Source organism: Euleptes europaea, chromosome 7 (genome assembly GCF_029931775.1).
Source record: "Euleptes europaea isolate rEulEur1 chromosome 7, rEulEur1.hap1, whole genome shotgun sequence".
In the NCBI taxonomy this organism is placed as follows: Eukaryota; Metazoa; Chordata; class Lepidosauria; order Squamata; family Sphaerodactylidae; genus Euleptes; species Euleptes europaea.
Window position 1 is genome coordinate 100,612,608 of NC_079318.1, and position 19,499 is coordinate 100,632,106.

The following is a 19,499-nucleotide window of genomic DNA, read 5'->3' on the forward strand; positions in this document are numbered from 1 at the left end:
ATCTGGGACACTTGCTTAAATATGAAAAAGCGTCTGTGTCAGACATGACAAATAGGATCGGCAGGAGTCAGTGAAACCCAGGCACCGAAAGGTGGGCGAAGAAGCCCCTTCCACGGAAACCTTCCCTTCTCCCTCACTGCCTGGCATGCATCCCTGCCTAACCTTTTCTGTGGTGACCTCTCTCTCTCTCTCTCTCTCTCCCTCCCTCCCTCCCTCCCAAGATCCACTGTTCCCATCAGTCCCTTGGTCCTCCTTCCAACCTCTAAGCCAGCTGAAAGGCTCTGGCCCTTACACACTCAGCCCTCCCTCCACAGGCCTCTCACACCCGTCCTGCTGCTGTCTGACTCGCGGGTAGGTTTAGATCACATGAACATACATGAATCTCCTTTATACTGAATCATACCTTCAGTCCAGCAAGGTCAGTATTGTCTGCTCAGACTGGCAATGGCTCTCCGGGGTCTTAAGCAGAGGTCTTTCGCTTCACCTACAGCCTGGTCCTTTTTAACCGGAGATGATCCCATGAAGCTGCCTCATACTTAATCAGACCCTCGGTCCATCAAAGTCAGTATTGTCTGCTCAGACTGGCAGCAGCTCTCCAGGGTCTCAGGCAGAGGTCTTTCACATCATCTACTTGCCTAGTCCCTTTAATTGGAGATGCCGGGGATTGAACCTGGGACCAAGCAGATGCTCTTCCACTGAACCACGCCCCCTCGAAAGCTTCTGGGGGCAGAGACCCATTGTTTTCAGCTTATGAAGCTATGTGAAGCATGGAGCTGCCCAAATAACAAATTACCACCACCCTCCAGGCCATGGGACATTGACCAGCTCCTGAGCATGAATGCAAATCCTGCCAGGGCTGCAAAAACTTCCCTTCTGGCTCTCAGATGGCCTGAGGCTGGTGAAAGGAGCGCTCACCTGGTTCAGCAGTGGTGTGATGGCGTCGTCTGAACGGTCCAGGAGAAGGAGCAACGGAGGAACTTCAGTGCGCCGGAAGTCGAAGAGCTCATACTCTTTAGTGATCACTTGCTGTTTGGGGAAGGGAGAACCGTTTTGCTTCACATTGGATGAAAAACGTGCTCTGTCCTCTGAGGACCTGTGACAGAGACCCTAAAACCTTCCTAGGGTTCAAGAATGCCAACTAGAGCATCTGGGATCCTGGACAACTGGGGGCTACATTAGAAGAGTTGGTTTTTATATGCGGACTTTCTCTACCACTTAAGGGAGACTCAAACCGGCTTGCAATCACCTTCCCCTCCCCACAACAAACACCCTGTGAGGTAAGTGGGGCCAAGAGCGCTCTAAGAGAACTGTGACTAGCCCAAGGTCGCCCAGCAGGCTTCATGTGGAGGAGTGGGGAAACAAATCTAGTTCACCAGATTAGCCTCTGCCGCTCATGTGGAGGAGTGGGGGAATCAATCCCGGTTCTCCAGATCAGACTCCACTGCTCCAAACCACCCCTGACCACTACACCACGCTGGCTCTCATTAGAATGACCTATGCGTTTCCATTCCACACTGGACCATCCTTCTGGAGTTAAATCCCTTTTGGATAAAGGACAATCCAGTTTGGACCAGACCACCTACACGTCAAGGAGGTTCAGAGCCAGGGGCTTGAGGGGGCGGACTATAACTGTACACATTTCTGATTGGGAACAGTCGCCTTTGACATCAGAGAGGGAGATTTGCCTGGGACTGGTGAAATCGTCGCCACTTTCAAACGGAGGCATCAGCAGAGGTGCTCGGCCAGTCTCAGCCAGGGCCGGAACACGCCCCCAGCATCCGTCGCTGCTTCCAAGTCCCAGCAAGGGCCAGCCAGGTGCCAGTCTGCCCAAGAACAGACGCCCTCAGGAAGGGAGGGTAGCAGAGCAGCAAAGAGAGCCAACTCTGAGCCAGGAAGGGCCCCCGAAAAATCTCGCTTCAGCCAGAGGCCTTCATCAGTAGGATTGCCAGGTCCCTCTTCGCCACAGGCGGAAGGTTTTTGGGGCGGAGCCTGAGGAGGGTGGGGTTTGGGGGGGAGGGACTCTATTGCCATAGAGTCCAATTGCCAAAGCTGCCATTTTTCTCCAGGTGATCGGATCTCTATCATATGGAGATCAGTTGTAAGAGCAGGAGATCTCCAGCTAGTACCTGGAGGTTGGCAACCCTATTCATCAGCCTCATCTCCCCTCAACCTTCCCACTTGGAAGACGAACAGAGTTGCCAAGAGCAGGACTGAGGAAATGGGACACGCGTGAGCCTTGAACATGTGAAATGCGCCTCATTAAATGTTATTCTTCCTAAGACTAAACAGGCTGTTAATCCGGAGAACCGAACCCCACCTTGACACATTCGCCGAGCCTTTTGGCTGCGTCGGAAGAGAGCTGGTAACGAATCATGGGGCACTTCTTCAGAGACAGCAGCAGGGCGGTCAGACCTTGGGTTGCCCTGGACAACTGGGCCGGATCCCAGCTGTGACCCTAGGAAAAGATAAGTGAGCGAGACCGTGCAAAGGAAACGGCTGTGAGGCACCCGCCTAACACCCCAGGGTCAGTCCTTGGTACTTCTAAGCAAAAAGCCATTCAGGTAACAGGCCTGGGAACGGCCTTGCCCTAAGGGGATTCTGGGAGGAGATTTTCCACCACTCAGGCAAACAGGATTAGGCTAGATCAGCAGAGGAACCTGCTTTAGAGCAAGGAAAAGTATTGGCCCACCTAACTGAGGATTGTCTCAGGTGGAGAAAGGTCTTTCCCTAGGGCCTGCTATCCACAAGACGGGGAGGGGCCGTGGCTCAGTGGTAGAGCATCTGCTTGGCCTGCAGAAGGTCCCAGGTTCAATCCCCGGCATCTCCAGTTAAAGGGACTAGGCAGGTAGGTGATGTGAAAGACCTCTGCCTGAGATCCTGGAGAGCCGCTGCCGGTCTAAGTAGACAATACTGACTTGGATGGACCAAGGGTCTGATTCAGTATAAGGCAGCTTTATGTTTTCATGTGTTCAAGATCTTAAACTGGAAATGCTGCCTTGTGGCACGCAAAGGAATAAAGCAGCCTCTTTCTCCAGCAAAGTACCAAGAATTATAAAAAAGCAAAGGCCAGAGAAGGGGGTTGGTCTATGGGACAATCACTGGTGAGACCCACCAGCTGAGGAATCCTCATTACAGTCTATTCAGAGTGGACGATTACATTAGTCCTACTCTGCTCTGGCTATCAACAGATGGGAATGATTCTTACCCACCATGAACAGATCGTTTAATTTTTCTAGCTGGTGTGCCCCCCTCCTATTGCTTGGGTAGCCATGCTGGTCTACAGCAGAACAACTAGATTCCCGTCCAAGAGCACCTCAGAGACCAACCAGATTTTCAGGGTAGAAGCTTTCGAGAGTCAATGCTCCCTTTGTATCTGATGAAGGGATCTTTGACTCTCGAAAGCTTCTACCCTGAAAATATCGTTGGTCCCTAAGGCACTACTGGACTCGAATCCAGCCAGTGTTTCCTCCTAAGGAACACACCCAGCAATGGGCCTCCCAACGTCAACATTTGGCAGCTGTAGAAGCTGAAGACGGCAGAACACCATGGCATGGCTCTCAACCACCCGTTCATCTCTCAGGCAGACACACAAAGTAGCTCAAGGTCATTTATGCACGGTCGCTTTAACCTCCTTTATTCCCCGTTTCAGCCAGGATCAAATTTTTCAGTATGCACGCTATCTCATTCCTTGGAAGCTCAACGCTGTTTCGACGCAAAACGAACCCGGCTTTTCCCATTCCTCTTCTGGCCCGAATTAAACCATTCCTCTTGGCTCATTCCGGAGTCACAGAGCGTGCGCACTCCCTTAGGGGGAAACACAGAAGATTGGCTTCTCTCACAGCCAATCATGAAACAGTGTGTACAGAGGCGGGGATTCAAGTGCTTCCTGCTTCCTTGGAGCTCTTTCTGAGCAAAAGAAAGGCTTTTGAAAATGAGGCTTGGATTCCCCCCACCCTTCTTTCAGATTGCTTCGTTTTTTGTACTTAAAATGCTTTTTTATGCGGCAGTTGGGTTTTTTAGGGGAAGGAACTCTTCTCTCTCGGGGAGCACTGCAAAGTAAGCCAATTACAGAGCAGCATTTAAAGAGGTGGGACTTGACTTGAGATTGGGAGACTGTTTTTCTGTATTCATGGTTCGGTTAGCACACAATTTCATCCCTGATCATTCAAGCCAATGCATACAGTTTCCCCCAACCGGGGTTACATTAATGTGCAATAAACCCAGGTCCAACCAGGGAGATCCAACCCGTGCATACAAGGCCTATATGTCTAAGGAAACAGGAACTGAAGAAAGCGTCACGTCCTCCCCTGCCCCATACCTGGAAGGAGCCCAAGATGTTGAGGGAAAACACGTGCGGGTTCACGGCAATGAAATCTCCATAGAATTCCTGTCAAACAAAACCAAGTTGGTTGGTTTGAGGTCCGGCCAATGCTTCCTCTCACAGTCACCAGGCAGTGGATTAACATTTTAAACAAAATATGTGAACCTCAGTGAGAAGGCTGGGAAGGACTCAAGTGACAGAGTCCAGGCCTCGCCAAGAGGCAGAGGGAGCGGACAGCCTCAGGGGGTTGTTGTTTCTCCTCTGGAGAGAAGGAAGACCTGCGTCTTTTGCCTTAGGCAGAATGGGAGACATCTTGGGACCAGCCCACAGGACCGTCACTGTTGACGTAGCATTACGCTTCGTCCAGAGAGGCCTAGAAGGTTCACCCGTGTGCTCAAGCGGTGGGGCTACTGGACAGCCTGGAACACGATCCCCTCTATGCCTCATGGATCAATCAGTAAAACACAAATTCCAGAGGGTCCGGGGTACCTCTTTAAGGACATAAGAAAAGCCCTGCTGGATTAGACCAGGGCCCGTCAAGTCCAGCAGTCTGTTTACACAGTGGCCAGCCTGTGGTCCAAAGCACCTCATATAACAGGCATGCTCCTCTGATCCTGGAGAGAATAGGTATGCATCATGACTAGTATCCATTTTGACTAGCAGCCATGAATAAACCTCTCCTCCATGAACATGTCCACTCCCCTCTTCAAGCCTTCCAAGTTGGTAGCCATCACCACATCCTGAGGCAGGGAGTTCCACAGTTTAACTATGCGTTGTGTGAAGAAATACTTCCTTTTATCAGTTTTGAATCTCTCGCCCTCCGGCTTCAGCAGATGACCCTGTGTCCTAGTATTATGAGAGAGGGGCAAAGCTTCTCCCTGTCCACTCTCTCCATATCATCCATAATTTTATAGGCCTCTATCATGTCTCCCCTTAACCGCCTTCTTTCCAAGCTAAACAGCCCTAAGCGTTTTAACTGAGGAGGCAAAAAACGGTTGGTGGCTCACCCAGACCTCCTTGACTGTCACGTTCTGCTCATCTTTCCCGTGCCACACAGCATTTCGTACAAAACAAAGGTGATAGAGATATGAGCTCACGCACTGTCTCAAAATTCTTCTCGCTCTTTGCTAACCCCCAGAGATATTGTGCGGAGATATTGCTTGATGTGTCATGCTTTTGAGGCCAAGGACCTTTCACGCAGGATCACCACAGGCTGTCTTTGAACCAGACTGCAAAGGCCAGCACGGTTTGCTAGTTCAAGGCCAGGGCCTGTCTCAGCCTAAGGCCGCTTCTGGCGGTCATGTCTTCAAACATTCACAATGCCCACAAGCCAAAGGGCTATTTTAGGTACACACAGGGAGATTCCTGACCCTTTTTTTGATCTTTTGCAGACAGTCATGCCAAACCATGAACACCTTTTGACACCCCTCCCAGCAGCTCCAAAGGGAGCTTGCTACGAGGCACAGGAAAGCAACTGCTCCAGAAACGAGGCCAGGGCCCTCTTGGGCATGTTGCTCTTCGGAGTCACGTACCTGGACTTCGGCTACCACTTCCTGCTCGTCTGCCTCAGCCAGGGACTTGATGTCACTCTTGCTGATCACGTTGCTGAAATCTGAAACAAGGGAGCACAGAGGGAGCCAGTAGGGCAGGCAAAACGGGGACGATGTCCACAGCCAATTCCCAACGCAGTGGCAGGATGAAAGACGTAACCAAGAACTTTTCAGACTAAAAGAGGCAAGAGACCGAGGGGCCTGGAGACCCAGCCCTGTGAGGAAAGGATGAGGGAGTTGGGAATGTTGAGTCTGGAGGAGAGGAGGTTGAAAGGGGAGAGGATCGGTCTCTTGAAGGATTTGAAGGGCTGTCCCTTAGAGGAGGGCAGGGAGGTGTTCCTGTTGGCAGCAGAGGATAGGACTCGCAAGAATGGGTTTAAATTGCGGGGGGAAAGGTACCAGCTGGATATTAGGGGGGGAAATATTTACAGTAAGAGTTGTTCATTGGTGGAATCAGCTACCAAGGGAGGTGGCGAGCTCCCCCTCACCGGCAGTCTTCAAGCAGCGGCTGGACAAGCACTGTCAGGGATGCTCTAGGCTGATCCTGCATTGAGCAGGGGGTTGGATTAGATGGCCTCTATGCACCGTTCCAACTCTATGATTCTAGATGGGGCCCGATCAAGGAGTGGTGAGGCCTCAAGTGACGTCAAGAGTAGGAAGCATCACAGGACTGCCAAAAGTGGGTAATTCGGTCATTTTTAGTAATATTTTTGTATTGAAAGTCACCTCCCCCCAAACTGGAACTTATGTAGCTTGTGCATAAGTCTAGCTCTGGGGGCAGACCAAGGGGGCTGGCGTTTGGAAACAGAGTGAGCCAGCCAAGCCCATAAGCAGCTCTGGGTTAGCCAGTCTGGGTAAGAAAAAGTCTGCACTGATTCCACAAAGCACAGAATCTGCAGACTTCAGAGACCTGGTAATCTTAGCTGTAGCCTAAATCCCATTTAAAGCCCTTGCCAAAAACAGCAGCCCTAAGGGGACCTGAAGACGGCAGCCCCCTCACCTCCTCAGGGAGGCCGGCCCTCAACTTAATCTAGACAAAACAGAGATGAGAATGGCGAGGGATTTATCAGAGCTCCAGGCAGTGGAATTGTCTTTCCTAGGTGGGATTGTTTTCCTCCAGCAGGATCACAGCTTGGAGATATTCCTGGACCCTTGGGTAGTGTCTAGGGCAGGGGTCCCCAACATGGTGGCACTGCTGCCCACCGATACCTTTCCTGGAACCCATCAAGTGCTTTTGGAAAGTGGGTGGGGCTTTGGCCCAGCAAGACTTCTGATTGGGCAGTGGAGATCTGATTGGCTGTACAGGTTTTTCAAAATGTTGCTTTGGCAGCAGCTGCCACCACACCACAAGGATCTTCACTGAGTGACTGAAAATAAGCTGCGGCAGCTGCCCCGTGACTGGCTCCGCCTCCTTCGGCAGCCATTTTGTGGCTGCGCCCAATGCCTGCAAGCTCAAAAAGGTTGGGGACCCTTGTGGGTGCAGAGGAGAGTGATGAGGATGATCAGGGGTCTGGAGACCAAGCCCCCCAAGGAAAGGCTGAGGCAGTTGGGAATGTTCAGCCTGGAAAAGAGGAGGTTGAGAGGGGTCAGGATTGCTCTCTTGAAGGATATGAAGGGCTGCCACTTAGAGGAGGGCAGGGAGCTGCTCCTGTTGGCAACAGAGGAGAGGACTTGCAATAATGGGTTTATGTTGCAGGATATTAGGGGGGGAACATTTACAGTAAGAGTTGCTCGACAATGGAATCAGCTTCCTAGGGAGGTGGTGAGCTCCCCCTCTCTGGTCGTCTTTAAGCAGCGGCTGGACAAGCACTTGTCAGAGATACTCTAGGCTGATCCTGCATTAAGCAGGGGGTTGGACTAGATGGCCTCTATGGACCCTTCCAACTCTATGATTCTATGATTCTTTCACCTCTCAGCTACACCCGTTACTAAAACACAGCCATCTTCCCACTATTAGCAACAACAACACATATTATATTGACAATATAATTCTGTTATCTATGCCTGGGTGCCTGCCAAATTAGCCTTTTGTAATGAGCTGCAACTGTAGCAGTCCCAATAGCTCTGCTTAGCCGGGCTTGTCAGAGCTTGGGCGCTAAGCTGGGCCGGCCATGGCTAGTTCTTGGATGGGAGACCACCAAGGAAGGCTTGGGTTGCTACGCAACGAAACATCACCTCTGCTCATCTCTTGCCTGCAATGCCCTGCGGATGGGGTCGCCATGAGTCGGCTGCGACTAATTCTTCTTTAATAAGCTGCCTCCAGGATTGCCCTTGAAGGGCTGGACATAAACCTTGATTAGTTCAAAATCCGGCTGACCAAGTACTGACTCATACAGGCGGACAGGATCCCATTACATGCGTTTTCAGAGAATAATAGAGTTGGAAGGGACCACCAGGGTCACCTAGTCCAACCCCCTGCACAATGCAGGATATTCACAACACAACTACCTCCCCCCCACACCCCCAGTGACCCCCTACTTCATGCCCAGAAGATGGCCAAGATGCCCTCCCTCTCATGATCTGTCTAAGGTCATAGAATCAGCATTGCTGACAGATGGCCATCTAACCTCTGCTTAAAACCCTCCATGGAAGGAGAGCTCACCACCTCCTGAGGAAGACTGTCCCACTGAGGAACCACTCTTTGCCTACTGCATTTTTTGCATGGTTTGCACTAGTGTTTAGCTTAATTTGTCAACTGATTCGTTTTTTAGGTTTTGAATGTTTTTATCTGTTTTCACTGATTTTATGGACTCTTTGCACTGTGTTGGGTGTGCTTCATTGATTTTTCTTTAAAATAAAAACTAGTAGACACTTTGGTAAAGAAATAAATAATCAGCACTGCCAACTTGTTGGAGATATTATAGTTGTTGTTCCTGTGTTGGTAGGGGGTTAGACTAGATGACTCCTGGTGGTCCCTTGAAACTCTAAGATAAAATAAATAAATGACTACAGAGCAGGACTTTAGTGATGCCAGGCATTGGGAACCATTACTCACTGTAGAACTTCTAATTGTTTTAGCCATACAAACTTGTTATATGCCATACTGCATAAAAACCCCTTTTCTCTCTGTTCTCCTTTCCCCCTCAGCTCCACAAAGGTCTTTGGGAATCCCTGCCTCACTGAGCTATCATTTCAGATGAGCTCCACAGAAGCAGGAAGCAGAACATACAGACAAATGGCCTGTTCCTCTCTCGATGCATTCCCGTGGGGTAATCATGACATCTAGAGGCCACTCTTGGTTCACTCACACTATACCGGCAACGCCAATCCCTTCTGCAGTAATTCCTTAACAGCAAGTAAGAGGAAGTCCAGTGGCACCTTGAAGACTAAAAAATCCTCATTCCAGCATCTGCTTTTGTGAGTCAAGAGCTCACTTCATCAAATTAATGAAGCGCACATCCGTTAGGGAGATGTACTTATATTGAAAGATGCAGATGGGGGGGGGGGGATGTTCTTAAATGAGGCCAGTTTAAAACTATATCCAACAGAGTAATCAATCCATTCAGGGAAGATGGTCCTGATATATATATAGAGAGTGTGGTATAGTGGTTAAGAGCAGCAGACTCTAATCTGGAGAACCGGATTTGATTCCCCACTCCTCTTATACCATCTCTGCTGGGCTTCAATGGATTTAGCTTTAGTCAACTCTGCTTCAACCACTTCATCGCAGCTTCCAGACCCCGGCCAGTGTGTTCATACTGACAACAACCCAGCCTGAAGTTTCGGACTAGCTGGGCGAGGGAGCACATATAGATGTTAAACAACATTGGGAAGAGGATCGCACCATGCGGCACCCCACACACCAAGGAGCACCATGGCAATACTCTCTTCCCCAGCGCCACCCTCTGTCCCCTGACCATGGAGAAAGGAGCGCAGCCATTGAGGGCTGTGTCCCAGATCCCAAGGTCGGCGAGAGGCTGTAATCGACCATGTCAAAGGCTGCTGAAAGGTCTAATAGAATCAGCAGCCCCGACCCACCTCGATTCAGCTGTTGATGAAGGTCGTCTGTGAGGGCAGCAAGTACCGTCTCTGTCCCGTGACCAGGGTGGAAGCCAGACTGAAATGGGTCCAGAGCCGACGTGTCCTCCAGGGACCCCTGAAGCTGTTCAGCCGCCGCGCTTTCAACTACCTTACTCAGGAATGATAGATTTGACACTGGGCGGTAGTTGGCCAGATCTCTAGGATCTAATGACGGTCTCTTTAAGTGGGCACACCTCTTTCAAACCCCCTGGGAATACCCCTGCACTAAGAGGCAGGCTGATGATCTCAACTAGGGGGGTGCGCACCACATCCCCATCAGCTTTATCCAGCCAGGATGGGCAGGGGTCCAGGAGGCAGGTGTTGGGCCTCACAGCCTGGAAGAGCTGACTGAAGTGGTCTAACATAGGACCTGAAGATGGACAAGGGGCCTCCAGTTCATTAGCTGTACCAATGTTGGCAGGGCGGAGTGACAAGACTTTATCTGCAAAATAGCTTGCAAAATCCTCAGATCTGATAGCCAAATCAGAATTTGTTTGTCCCTCAGATAGGGGCATCAATGACCTAATTATTCTGAACGAATAGCAGACACAACAGAGGGTGCATAGCAGTTTCTGCCACTTTATAGGCTTTCATAAGCACCCAGTAAGATGCTCTTGTGGCTTTGTCATGAGCTCAACGCCAAACTCGCTCTAGCCATCTGAACTCCCGCTTCTTAATCTGAAGCTCCGCGGTATACCACAGAGCTCGGTTAAGGCGTGCAGAGGGGGTGCAGAGAACGTTGGGGTGTGATCCTGTCGATGGCTTTGGAGAGACGGCTATGCCAATCTTCCACCAGCTCATCTAAGGAACTGCTTGGGGGAATCGGATCCTGCAGAGCACTCTGGAATCCAATTGGATCTAGGAGTCTCCGTGGTGAGCATAAATCTGCTCGCCGCCCAAAGTGAGCTCTGACTCACAAAAGCTGATTCTGGAATAAGACTGGTTAATCTTTAAGGTGCCACTGGACTCCTGGTTTTATGTCACCACTGCCAATTAACATGGCTGCTCTTCTAGCATTAATAATATTAAATAACATTATCATGACTCATACATAAACAACCAAATGAGAACGGAAGCCTGGGTCCCCTCCTTCTCAGCCTACAGATCTGAACTCACTTTGAGATACGCATACCAAAATTTGTTCTTCAGCCAAAAACTGTTTTATTCTGCCTCTTCAGAAACCTGCTCAAAGCAACTAGCAATTAAAAAAAAAACATGACTAATAAATACCCAATTCAATGGAAGTCACTTAAAAAGAACACTGCAAAACTAAAATTTCCTGACCTAGATGGCCCAGGCTAGCCCGATCTCGTCAGATCTCGGAAGTTAAGCAGGGCCGGCCCTGGTTGGTATTTGGATGGGAGACCAACAGGGGAGTCCAGAGTTGCTATGCAGAGCCAGGCAATGGCAAACCACCTCGGTTCATCCATTCCCCTGACCTTAATGGCCTAGGCCAGCCCGATCTTGTCAGATCTCAGAAGCTAAGCAGGGCCGGCCCTGGTTGGTATTTGGATGGGAGACCAACAGGGGAGTCCAGAGTTGCTATGCAGAGCCAGGCAATGGCAAACCACCTCGGTTCATCCATTCCCCTGACCTTAATGGCCTAGGCCAGCCCGATCTTGTCAGATCTTGGAAGCTAAGCAGGGCCGGCCCTGGTTGGTATTTAGATGGGGGACCATCAGGGAAGTCCAAGGTTACTATGCAGAGGCAGGCAATGGCAAACCACCTCTGTTGGTAGTCTAGATGGATTTGTATAGATTGTCATGCACAGGGCAACATGGTGAATACAGTCGAGGGGCAGGGAGGAGGCTTTTAGAGAGGTCACAGGACAATGTGGAGAAGGATGATGCATACTTACAAATGAAGTAGATGCTGTATTTCGGCCTGCGCAGCTCTTGGATAAGGTAGTCCACATTTTCCTAAACAAATAATAAATCCAAACCATGACAAGATCAGAAATAAAATCCTAAATCAGTAAGGAACGCAAAGAAGGTAATTTTATCCAAAATACATACTGACCCACATTCAAACAAAAATGTTAGGAGAGCTGTTCAACAGCTATCATCATCTACATATCTAATTCGAAAGTGTGCCCCCCCACATCTGCAGGTACTTAAATCTGCAGATTGGGGTCACAATGATCCAAAACAGATTTTTCTACAAACTTGGGTGGCTCTCCCAAGTTTGCAGAAAAATCTGGAATTGCTAAAAAAAAATACACTGGAGAGTTCAAGTTCCTCCAAGTTCCTCCCTTCCGCATGGTGGTTGGTAGCCGTGGTGGATCTCAATTGCTGTGCTGGGCCTGGCATTGACTGTGGTGCAGCCTGAGACCCGCAGTAGCAGCCTCGGAACCTGGGAGCCACGGCGGCCCAGCAATGGCAGAAGAAGAAACCCAGGAGCCGCGGTGGGAGAAGGAGAGCTTGGGAGCTGCCGCAGGTCCAGCAGCTGTGGCAAAGAAGAAACCCGTGAGCCACGGCAGGCCCAGGGGCAGCTGCAAGACAGCCCGAGAGCTGTGAAGGGCCTGGGGGTGGCAGCAGCTGAAGAAAAGCCCGGGGCCCAGTGGCGGCGGCTGCAGGAGAGCCTGGGGACCACAGTGGGGCCAGCAGGAAAGTGTGTGTGAGGTGGGGGGGGGGGCTGGGATTCACCCCTGCATGTCTTGCAGCCCCACATGTCTATATTCTAATAGTGATGTCAGCCAAATTTGAGGATACATATCTAGTGATTGGAGCTGTGAACAGGTAAGACAGATCTTTCTACAAAGCTAAAAAGGGCCCCAGGTGGGCAGAAAAATGAAAAATCTAAAAAAAAACAACCATTGTGGGGTATAAAAAACCCACATATGATAAAAGGCACACCTGTAGCTTTAACAAAGGGATTCCCTCAGGCAACCACAGCATTCCAGGCCGGGTTTCTCTGAGTAAAAAGCAGGGGCAGGGACCTTTCCAGGATTGTTTTGGCCTTTGAAGGAAAACCTATCGGGACCAGGCCTGGCAGCAATCTCTGGGTGACCTGATACCACCTGACTTGCATGACTTAACTAGGCTTGGCTGCTTGTTAATCTTCAACAGCAGCTGCCTTATGAAAGCCAGTGTGGTGTAGAAGCTAGATCTTGGGAGTAGGGTCTGGGAGACCCACATTTGAATCCCCATCTGGCTGTGGAAGCTCACTGGGTGATTTTGGCTCAGTCATGTACTTTTCGCCTAAACTACCACACAGGAATGTTGTGAGGATAAAAAGGAGAAGAGGAGAATAATGTAAGCTACTTTGGTTCCCACTGTGGAGAAAGACTGGGTATAAATTACGTAAATAAATAAGAAATATAGATGAAGATGGCAGGCAGGTAAAAGGTAGACTGGTGAATGGCTGAGAAGGAGAGAAAGAGGCAGGGAAAGGAGAGATGATATGGGGGCTGCTAGGAGGAAGGAAAGAGGAAATAGTGTGGGGAGGGTGACAGAGGGGAAAGTGAGGTGCTCCCTCCCACAAGTGGTTGAGGGTTCCCTACCATGTAAGTAGGCCTGGCCCAGTGGCGGGTGCCACCCAACTGGGCCACAGTTTTCCTAGGTAGAAGTTTTGGGGGAGGGGGAGGGAAAGCTGAAGATAGGGGGCAGATAAAGGTAGGTTGGCTGTTGGGTGTGAAGGAGAGAAGGAAGCAGGAAAAGAAGAGAGGCTATGGGGGCTTTAGGGAAAGAGGAAATAGTGTGTGTGTGTGAAATTAGATGCCTCCCGCAAGTCCTTGCAGGTTCCCACTTGTGGAGTCTAAAAGCTGACTAAGAGAAGAGTTGGTTTTAAATACTGACTTTCTCTACCACTTAAGGGAGACTCAAACTGGCTTACAATCACCTTTCCTTCCCCTCCCCACAACAGACACCCTGTGAGGTAGGTGGGGCTGGGAGAGCTGTGACTAGCCCAAGGTCACCCAGCTGGCTTCATGTATACGAGTGGAGAAAGAACCAGATTAGCCTCCACCGCTCATGTAAAGAAGCGGGGAATCAAACCCAGTTTTGCAGATCAGAGTCCACCGCTTCCAACCACCGCTCTCAGCCACTACACCACGCTGGCTTACCAAACATAACCAGAGTGACCCAAGCCATTTCTATCCCTCTTGCTTCCAACTACCCTTGATGAGGCCATCAAAAGGAGGGCAGGAAGCAGGTGGGCCCCCACCCCTCCACAAGGCCTGGATCCAGTTCAACTGAAAATCCTCCCCCAACAGGATATCTGTACTAAGGTTGCCAACTCCTGGTTGGGAAATTCCTGGAGATTTTGGAGGTGAAGCCTAAGAAAGGCGGAGTTTGGGGAGGGGAGGGACCTCAGCAGAGCATAATGCCATAGAGTCCACCTTCCAAAGCAGCCATTTCCTCCAGGGGAAATGACCTCTGTATTCTGGAGATCAGGCGTAATTCAGGGAGATCTTCAGGCCACACCTGGAGGCTGGTAGCTCTATTTGGAACCAATTTGGCTGCGGCAGGACAGGATGCATAATACCTTAGTAGGTCGCAAGAAGCAGATGGCTTTCAAGTGCTTCATGTTCTCCCGGTTGGCGGAATCAATGCGCTCGAAGAGGTAGACCTCCTTCTGCAAGATCTCTGACTGCGTGTACACCATGCTCACGATGCTGGTCTGCAAATGAGAACACCAAGAAACAAACTGTCAAAATTGTCTCAGCTCACACAACCAGACCCTGGGTCCATCAAGGTCAGTCTTGTCTACTCAGACCAGCAGCAGCTTTCCAGGGTCTCAGGCAGGGGTCTTTCGCATCACCTACTTGCCTAGTCCCTTTAATTGGAGATGCCGGGGATTGAACCTGGGACCTTCTGCATGCCAAGCAGATGCTCTACCACTGAGCCACGGCCCCTCCTCACCTAACAGTCCTGTGGGAGGCTCAGTGAGAGAAAGGAAAAAGAGAGTACAATTACACTCTGAGTCTAAGGTTGTTACCTCCCCGGGTGTGCGGCTGGACAGCTACGCCCAGCTGGTGCAACAGACCATCCTGTGCCACAGGTGGGTGAGTGGGCCACTGGTTGGATGCCTGCCTGCTTGCCCGCGCCCGGGGGGGGGGTCATCTGGGGCAGATGCCTGCTTGGGGCTTGGTCGGCTAATTTTTAAGTTGATAATTTTGTATGGTCAGCGAATGATGTTATAAAAATCCAAATGGACCTTGGGGGGGAAAAGGTTCCCCACGCCTGCTTTATAGGGAAGGGGTTGTGGCTCATGGTAGAGCAAAGGTCCCAGGTTCAGTCCCCAGCATCTCCAGTTAAAGGGACCAGGCAAGTAGGTGATGTGAAAGACCCCTGTCTGAGACCCTGGAGAGCCATGGAGAGGGGCTGTGGCTCAGTGGTAGAGCATCTTCTTGGCATGCAGAAGGTCCCAGGTTCAACCCCCCAGCATCTCCAGTTAAAGGGACCAGGCAAGTAGGTGATGTGAATGACCCCTGTCTGAGACCCTGGAGAGCCATGGAGAGGGGCTGTGGCTCAGTGGTAGAGCATCTTCTTGGCATGCAGAAGGTCCCAGGTTCAATTCCCGACATCTCCAATTAAAGGGACGAGGCAAGTAGGTGATGTGAAAGACCTCTGCCTGAGACCCTGGAGAGCCATGGAGAGGGGCCATGGCTGAGTGATAGAGCATCTGCTTGGCATGCAGAAGTTCCCAGGTTCAATCCCCGGCATCTCCAGTTAAAGGGACCAGGCAAGCAGGTGATGTGAAAGACCTCTGCCTGAGACCCTGGAGAGCCATGGAGAGGGGCTGTGGCTCAGTGGTAGAGCATCTTCTTGGCATGCAGAAGGTCCCAGGTTCAATCCCCCAGCATCTCCAGTTAAAGGGACCAGGCAAGTAGGTGATGTGAATGACCCCTGTCTGAGACCCTGGAGAGCCGCTGCCTGTCTGAGCAGACAATACTGACTCTGATGGACCAAGGGTCTGATTCAGTAGAAGGCAGCTTCAAGCGTTGAATACAATAATTTGGGGAGGGGCTGTGGCTCAGTGGGAGAGCATTTGCTTGGCATGCAGAAGGTCCCAGGTTCAATCCTCGGCATCTCCAATGAAAGGGACTAGGCAAGTAGGTGATGGGAAAGGCCTGGAGAGCCGCTGTCGGTCTGAGTAGACAATACTGACTTTGATGGGCCAAGGGGCTGATTCAGCAGAAGGCACCTTCAGGTGTTCATGTGACCTGGGGAGGGGCCGTGGCTCAGTGGCAGAGCACCTGCTTGGCATGCAGAAGGTCCCAGGTTCAATCCCCGGCTTCTCCAGTTAAAAAGGACTAGAACACACGAACACCTGAAGCTGCCTGGTCCCTTTAAACTGGAGATGCCGGGGATTGAACCTGGGACCTTCTGCAGAACTTCCATGTCCGGATGCATTCTACCACTGCGTTCCATGGCGGGGGAGGGCTGCGGTCTCCCCCCCCCCCGCCACCCTGCAGCCGGCGAGCCAGCGGGCTGCGGGGCGGGGGGCTCCCGGGACCCACCCGGGGGGCTGCCAGCCAGCCAGCCCGAGCCCAGCAACCCACCGTCTCCTTGTCCAGCAGCAGCACTTTCATGCCGGGCCCGCTGTCCTCGATCATCTTGGAGACGTACTGCTTCACTGCAAAGACCACGTTCATCTTGACGCCCCCCACCCCCGCCTCGAGCCCCCTCCTCTCGCAGCAAGGCCCGGACCGGGGGGCGGGCGAGCGAGGAGGGACCCCTTCCCCAGGAAAAGCCCCGCTCCACTTCCTAGGCTGCCTCCCGGAGCAGCGCTGGGAAGTGTAGTTCGAGAGCCGGAGCCGGTTCCTCGGGAGCCGCCGAGAGGGAACTACGACTCCCAGAAGCCCCCGCTCAGCGGTGCAGCAGTTTTTAAAAGCCAGAATGCGACACGGGCCACTGCAATGGCCACTTGTGCATGGGAGGAGAAAAGAGCAAGAGTCCAGTAGCACCTTAAAGACTAACAAAAATATTTTCTGGCAGGGTAGGAGCTTTCGCGAGCCACAGCTCACGTATCTGAAGAAGCTCAAAAACCAGTGGGTGAACCTTTCAACCTTCCAGGACATTCTGTTGCAGATTTAAGAGTAGCAGTTATCTTACAAAGGAATTTTAAAGGGAGATTGGAAAGAGAAACTGCTGAATTACAGTTGATATTCAAACTAAAGTCAATGCATTTACCTGGGCTGAATAAAGACCTTGCATTCATGGCCCATTACCAATGCTGATTTCTCCACACCCATCTCTCCCCTGGACATCACAGACTCTTTTGCATATCACACCTAATCCCATCAAGCCTGCTATTCACATTTACATACTGTTCCTCTACTTAAAGACCGATGTGATTCACATTCTAGCTGTATCTGAAGAAGTGAGCTGTGGCTCACGAAAGCTCATACCCTACCAGAAAGTATTTTTGTTAGTCTTTAAGGTGCTACTGGACTCTGGCCCTTTTTGACTACTGCAAACAGACTAACACGGCTACCCACTGAGAAAATATTTTTGTTAGTCTTTAAGGTGCTACTGGACTCTTGCTCTTTTCTATTACTGCACAGAGACTAACACGGCGACCCACTGTGAATTAAAGACAGATGGATTCACATTCTAGCTGTATCTGACGAAGTGAGCTGCGGCTCACGAAAGCTCACGCCCTGCCAGAAAATATTTTTGTTAGTCTCTAAGGTGCTACTGGACTCTTGCTCTTTTCGACTACTGCAGACAGCCTAACACGGCTATGACAGAATATGCAAGTCTGTTCATTTTAGCAATGACAGGTGGTTTTAGATTCAGGGGATCTAAGTGTCAAGCTAAACTGATGCAATAACCTGGAAAGCCCCTAGAAGGCCTGAGACTGAGTTAATGAGTTGCATCTGTAGGGTGACTCAGCCTGAAGGTAATGAGTTGCACCTGGAGAGTGACTCAGCCAGTAACACTAATTGCTGCCTGGAGATGGCATCTGTATATAAGTGTAAGACTCTGTGAGTCTGTGTTGGGAGATAGTGGTAGAAGAGTGTGTTTATAGCACTGTGAATAAACAACTGCATTTTCTACAAGCTCTACTGGTACTGGGCGTTGGCACAATCCGCCAGCTCCCGCAACAGGCTACCCACTGTGAATTATATGCATGGGAGGGTTTGCCACTCTTCAGATGCACATTTTCCCCATCCAAATTCTCAGAGCTCAGCAATAAGCCCCCATGCAGAGCTCTGAGGATTCGGATGGGGAAAATGTGCATCCAGAGAGCTATGAGGCGGCTTCATTTGGAATGTCGAGTACTGTTCTGATTTCTCACAGTGGGTAGCCGTGTTAGTCTCTGGGCAGTAGTAGAAAAGAGCAAGAGTCCAGTAGCACCTTAAAGACTAACAAAAATATTTTCTCACGAAAGCTCATACCCTGCCAGAAAATATTTTTGTTAGTCTTTAAGGTGCTACTGGACTCTTGCTCTTTTCTGTTCTCATTTCTGCATCTCAAAAAGGACACCATAGAGCTGGAAAAAGTACCGGAGAGGGCAACCAACATAAGAACAGCCCTGCTGGGTCAGACCCAGGCCCATCAGGTCCAGCAGTCTGTTCCCACAGTGGGCAACCAGGTGCCTCCAGGAAGCCCACAAGCAAGACGGCTGACTGCAGCAGCATTTATCCTGCCTGTGTGCCACAGCACCTACAATAATAGGCGTGCTCCTCTGATCCTGGAGAGAATAGGTATGCATAAGAAGATAAGGAAAGCCCTGCTGGGTCAGACCCAGGCCCACCAAGTCCAGCAGTCTGTTCACACAGGGGCCAACCAGGCGCCTCTTGGAAGCCCCCAAACAAGACAACTGCAGCAGCATTAACATCCCTGTGATCCACGGCACCTCATATAGTAGGCATGCTCCTCTGAGACTGGAGAGAACAGGTATGCATCATGACTAGTATTCATTTTTATTAGCACCCATGAATACCCCTCTCCTCCATGAACATGTCCACTCCCTTCCAAGTTGGCAGCCAACACCACATCCTGGGTCAGGGAGTCCCACAATTAAACCAAGATTATTAGGGGGTTGGAGCACCTTTCCTACGAGGAACGGCTAAAGAGTCTGGGACTTTTCCGTTTAGAAAAAAAGCTAAGGGGTGCATGATAGAGGCTGATAAAATTACAAGCAGGAACTTGTGGGGAGGGGGACATCCCATCTGCCCAGCCTCTCTCCCTACCCTTTTCTCACTTTCTAGCTCACTCTCCCTCTCCCAACCCCTACTCTCTCGCTCTCTTTCTCTCTCTCTTACTTATAATTGCCCCCCCCTAGCACCAACAACAATGGGAATGGTGGTGATTCTCCCTCCCCGCCCCGTTTCAGTGCCACCTCGGCAATGACCATGGGGCTAGCACCGGCGGTTTCTCCACCTCCCCTGCCCACAATGCCTCCACCAGCTCTCCAGCACACAGAGTTGCGCGAATGGCCGCTCTGGGCAAATGCAGACAAATTTCTCTATTTTGAAGTTTCAGACTTTTCTGCTAGACTGTGGGAGGGGGGTTCCTCCAAATTTGCGTGAAAATCTTCCTCCTGTGTAAATGGCCCCAATCTGCAGATTTAAGTATCCGCAGATGGGACCACACTTCACTATGGGGATATACGACTTATGGGTAGTGGAGAAAGTGAATAGAGGGAGCTTTTTC

The 19,499-nt window shown here is 50.7% G+C and overlaps 1 protein-coding gene across 1 annotated transcript in view; it reads right to left on the reverse strand.

Moving 5' to 3' along the window:
- VPS45 (vacuolar protein sorting 45 homolog) overlaps positions 1–16,504 on the reverse strand; it is a 62,599-nt gene extending 46,095 nt beyond the window's left edge. Inside the window, exons 1-7 of the mRNA XM_056852893.1 lie at positions 16,397–16,504; positions 14,377–14,511; positions 11,750–11,810; positions 5,854–5,933; positions 4,319–4,387; positions 2,318–2,455; positions 916–1,026 (exon numbers count right to left, since the gene is read on the reverse strand). Coding sequence (XP_056708871.1) covers positions 916–1,026; positions 2,318–2,455; positions 4,319–4,387; positions 5,854–5,933; positions 11,750–11,810; positions 14,377–14,511; positions 16,397–16,489 — 687 coding nt within the window. The 5' untranslated portion in view covers positions 16,490–16,504. The remainder of the gene's footprint in view (positions 1–915; positions 1,027–2,317; positions 2,456–4,318; positions 4,388–5,853; positions 5,934–11,749; positions 11,811–14,376; positions 14,512–16,396) is intronic.
- Positions 16,505–19,499: the final 2,995 nt, after the last annotated feature.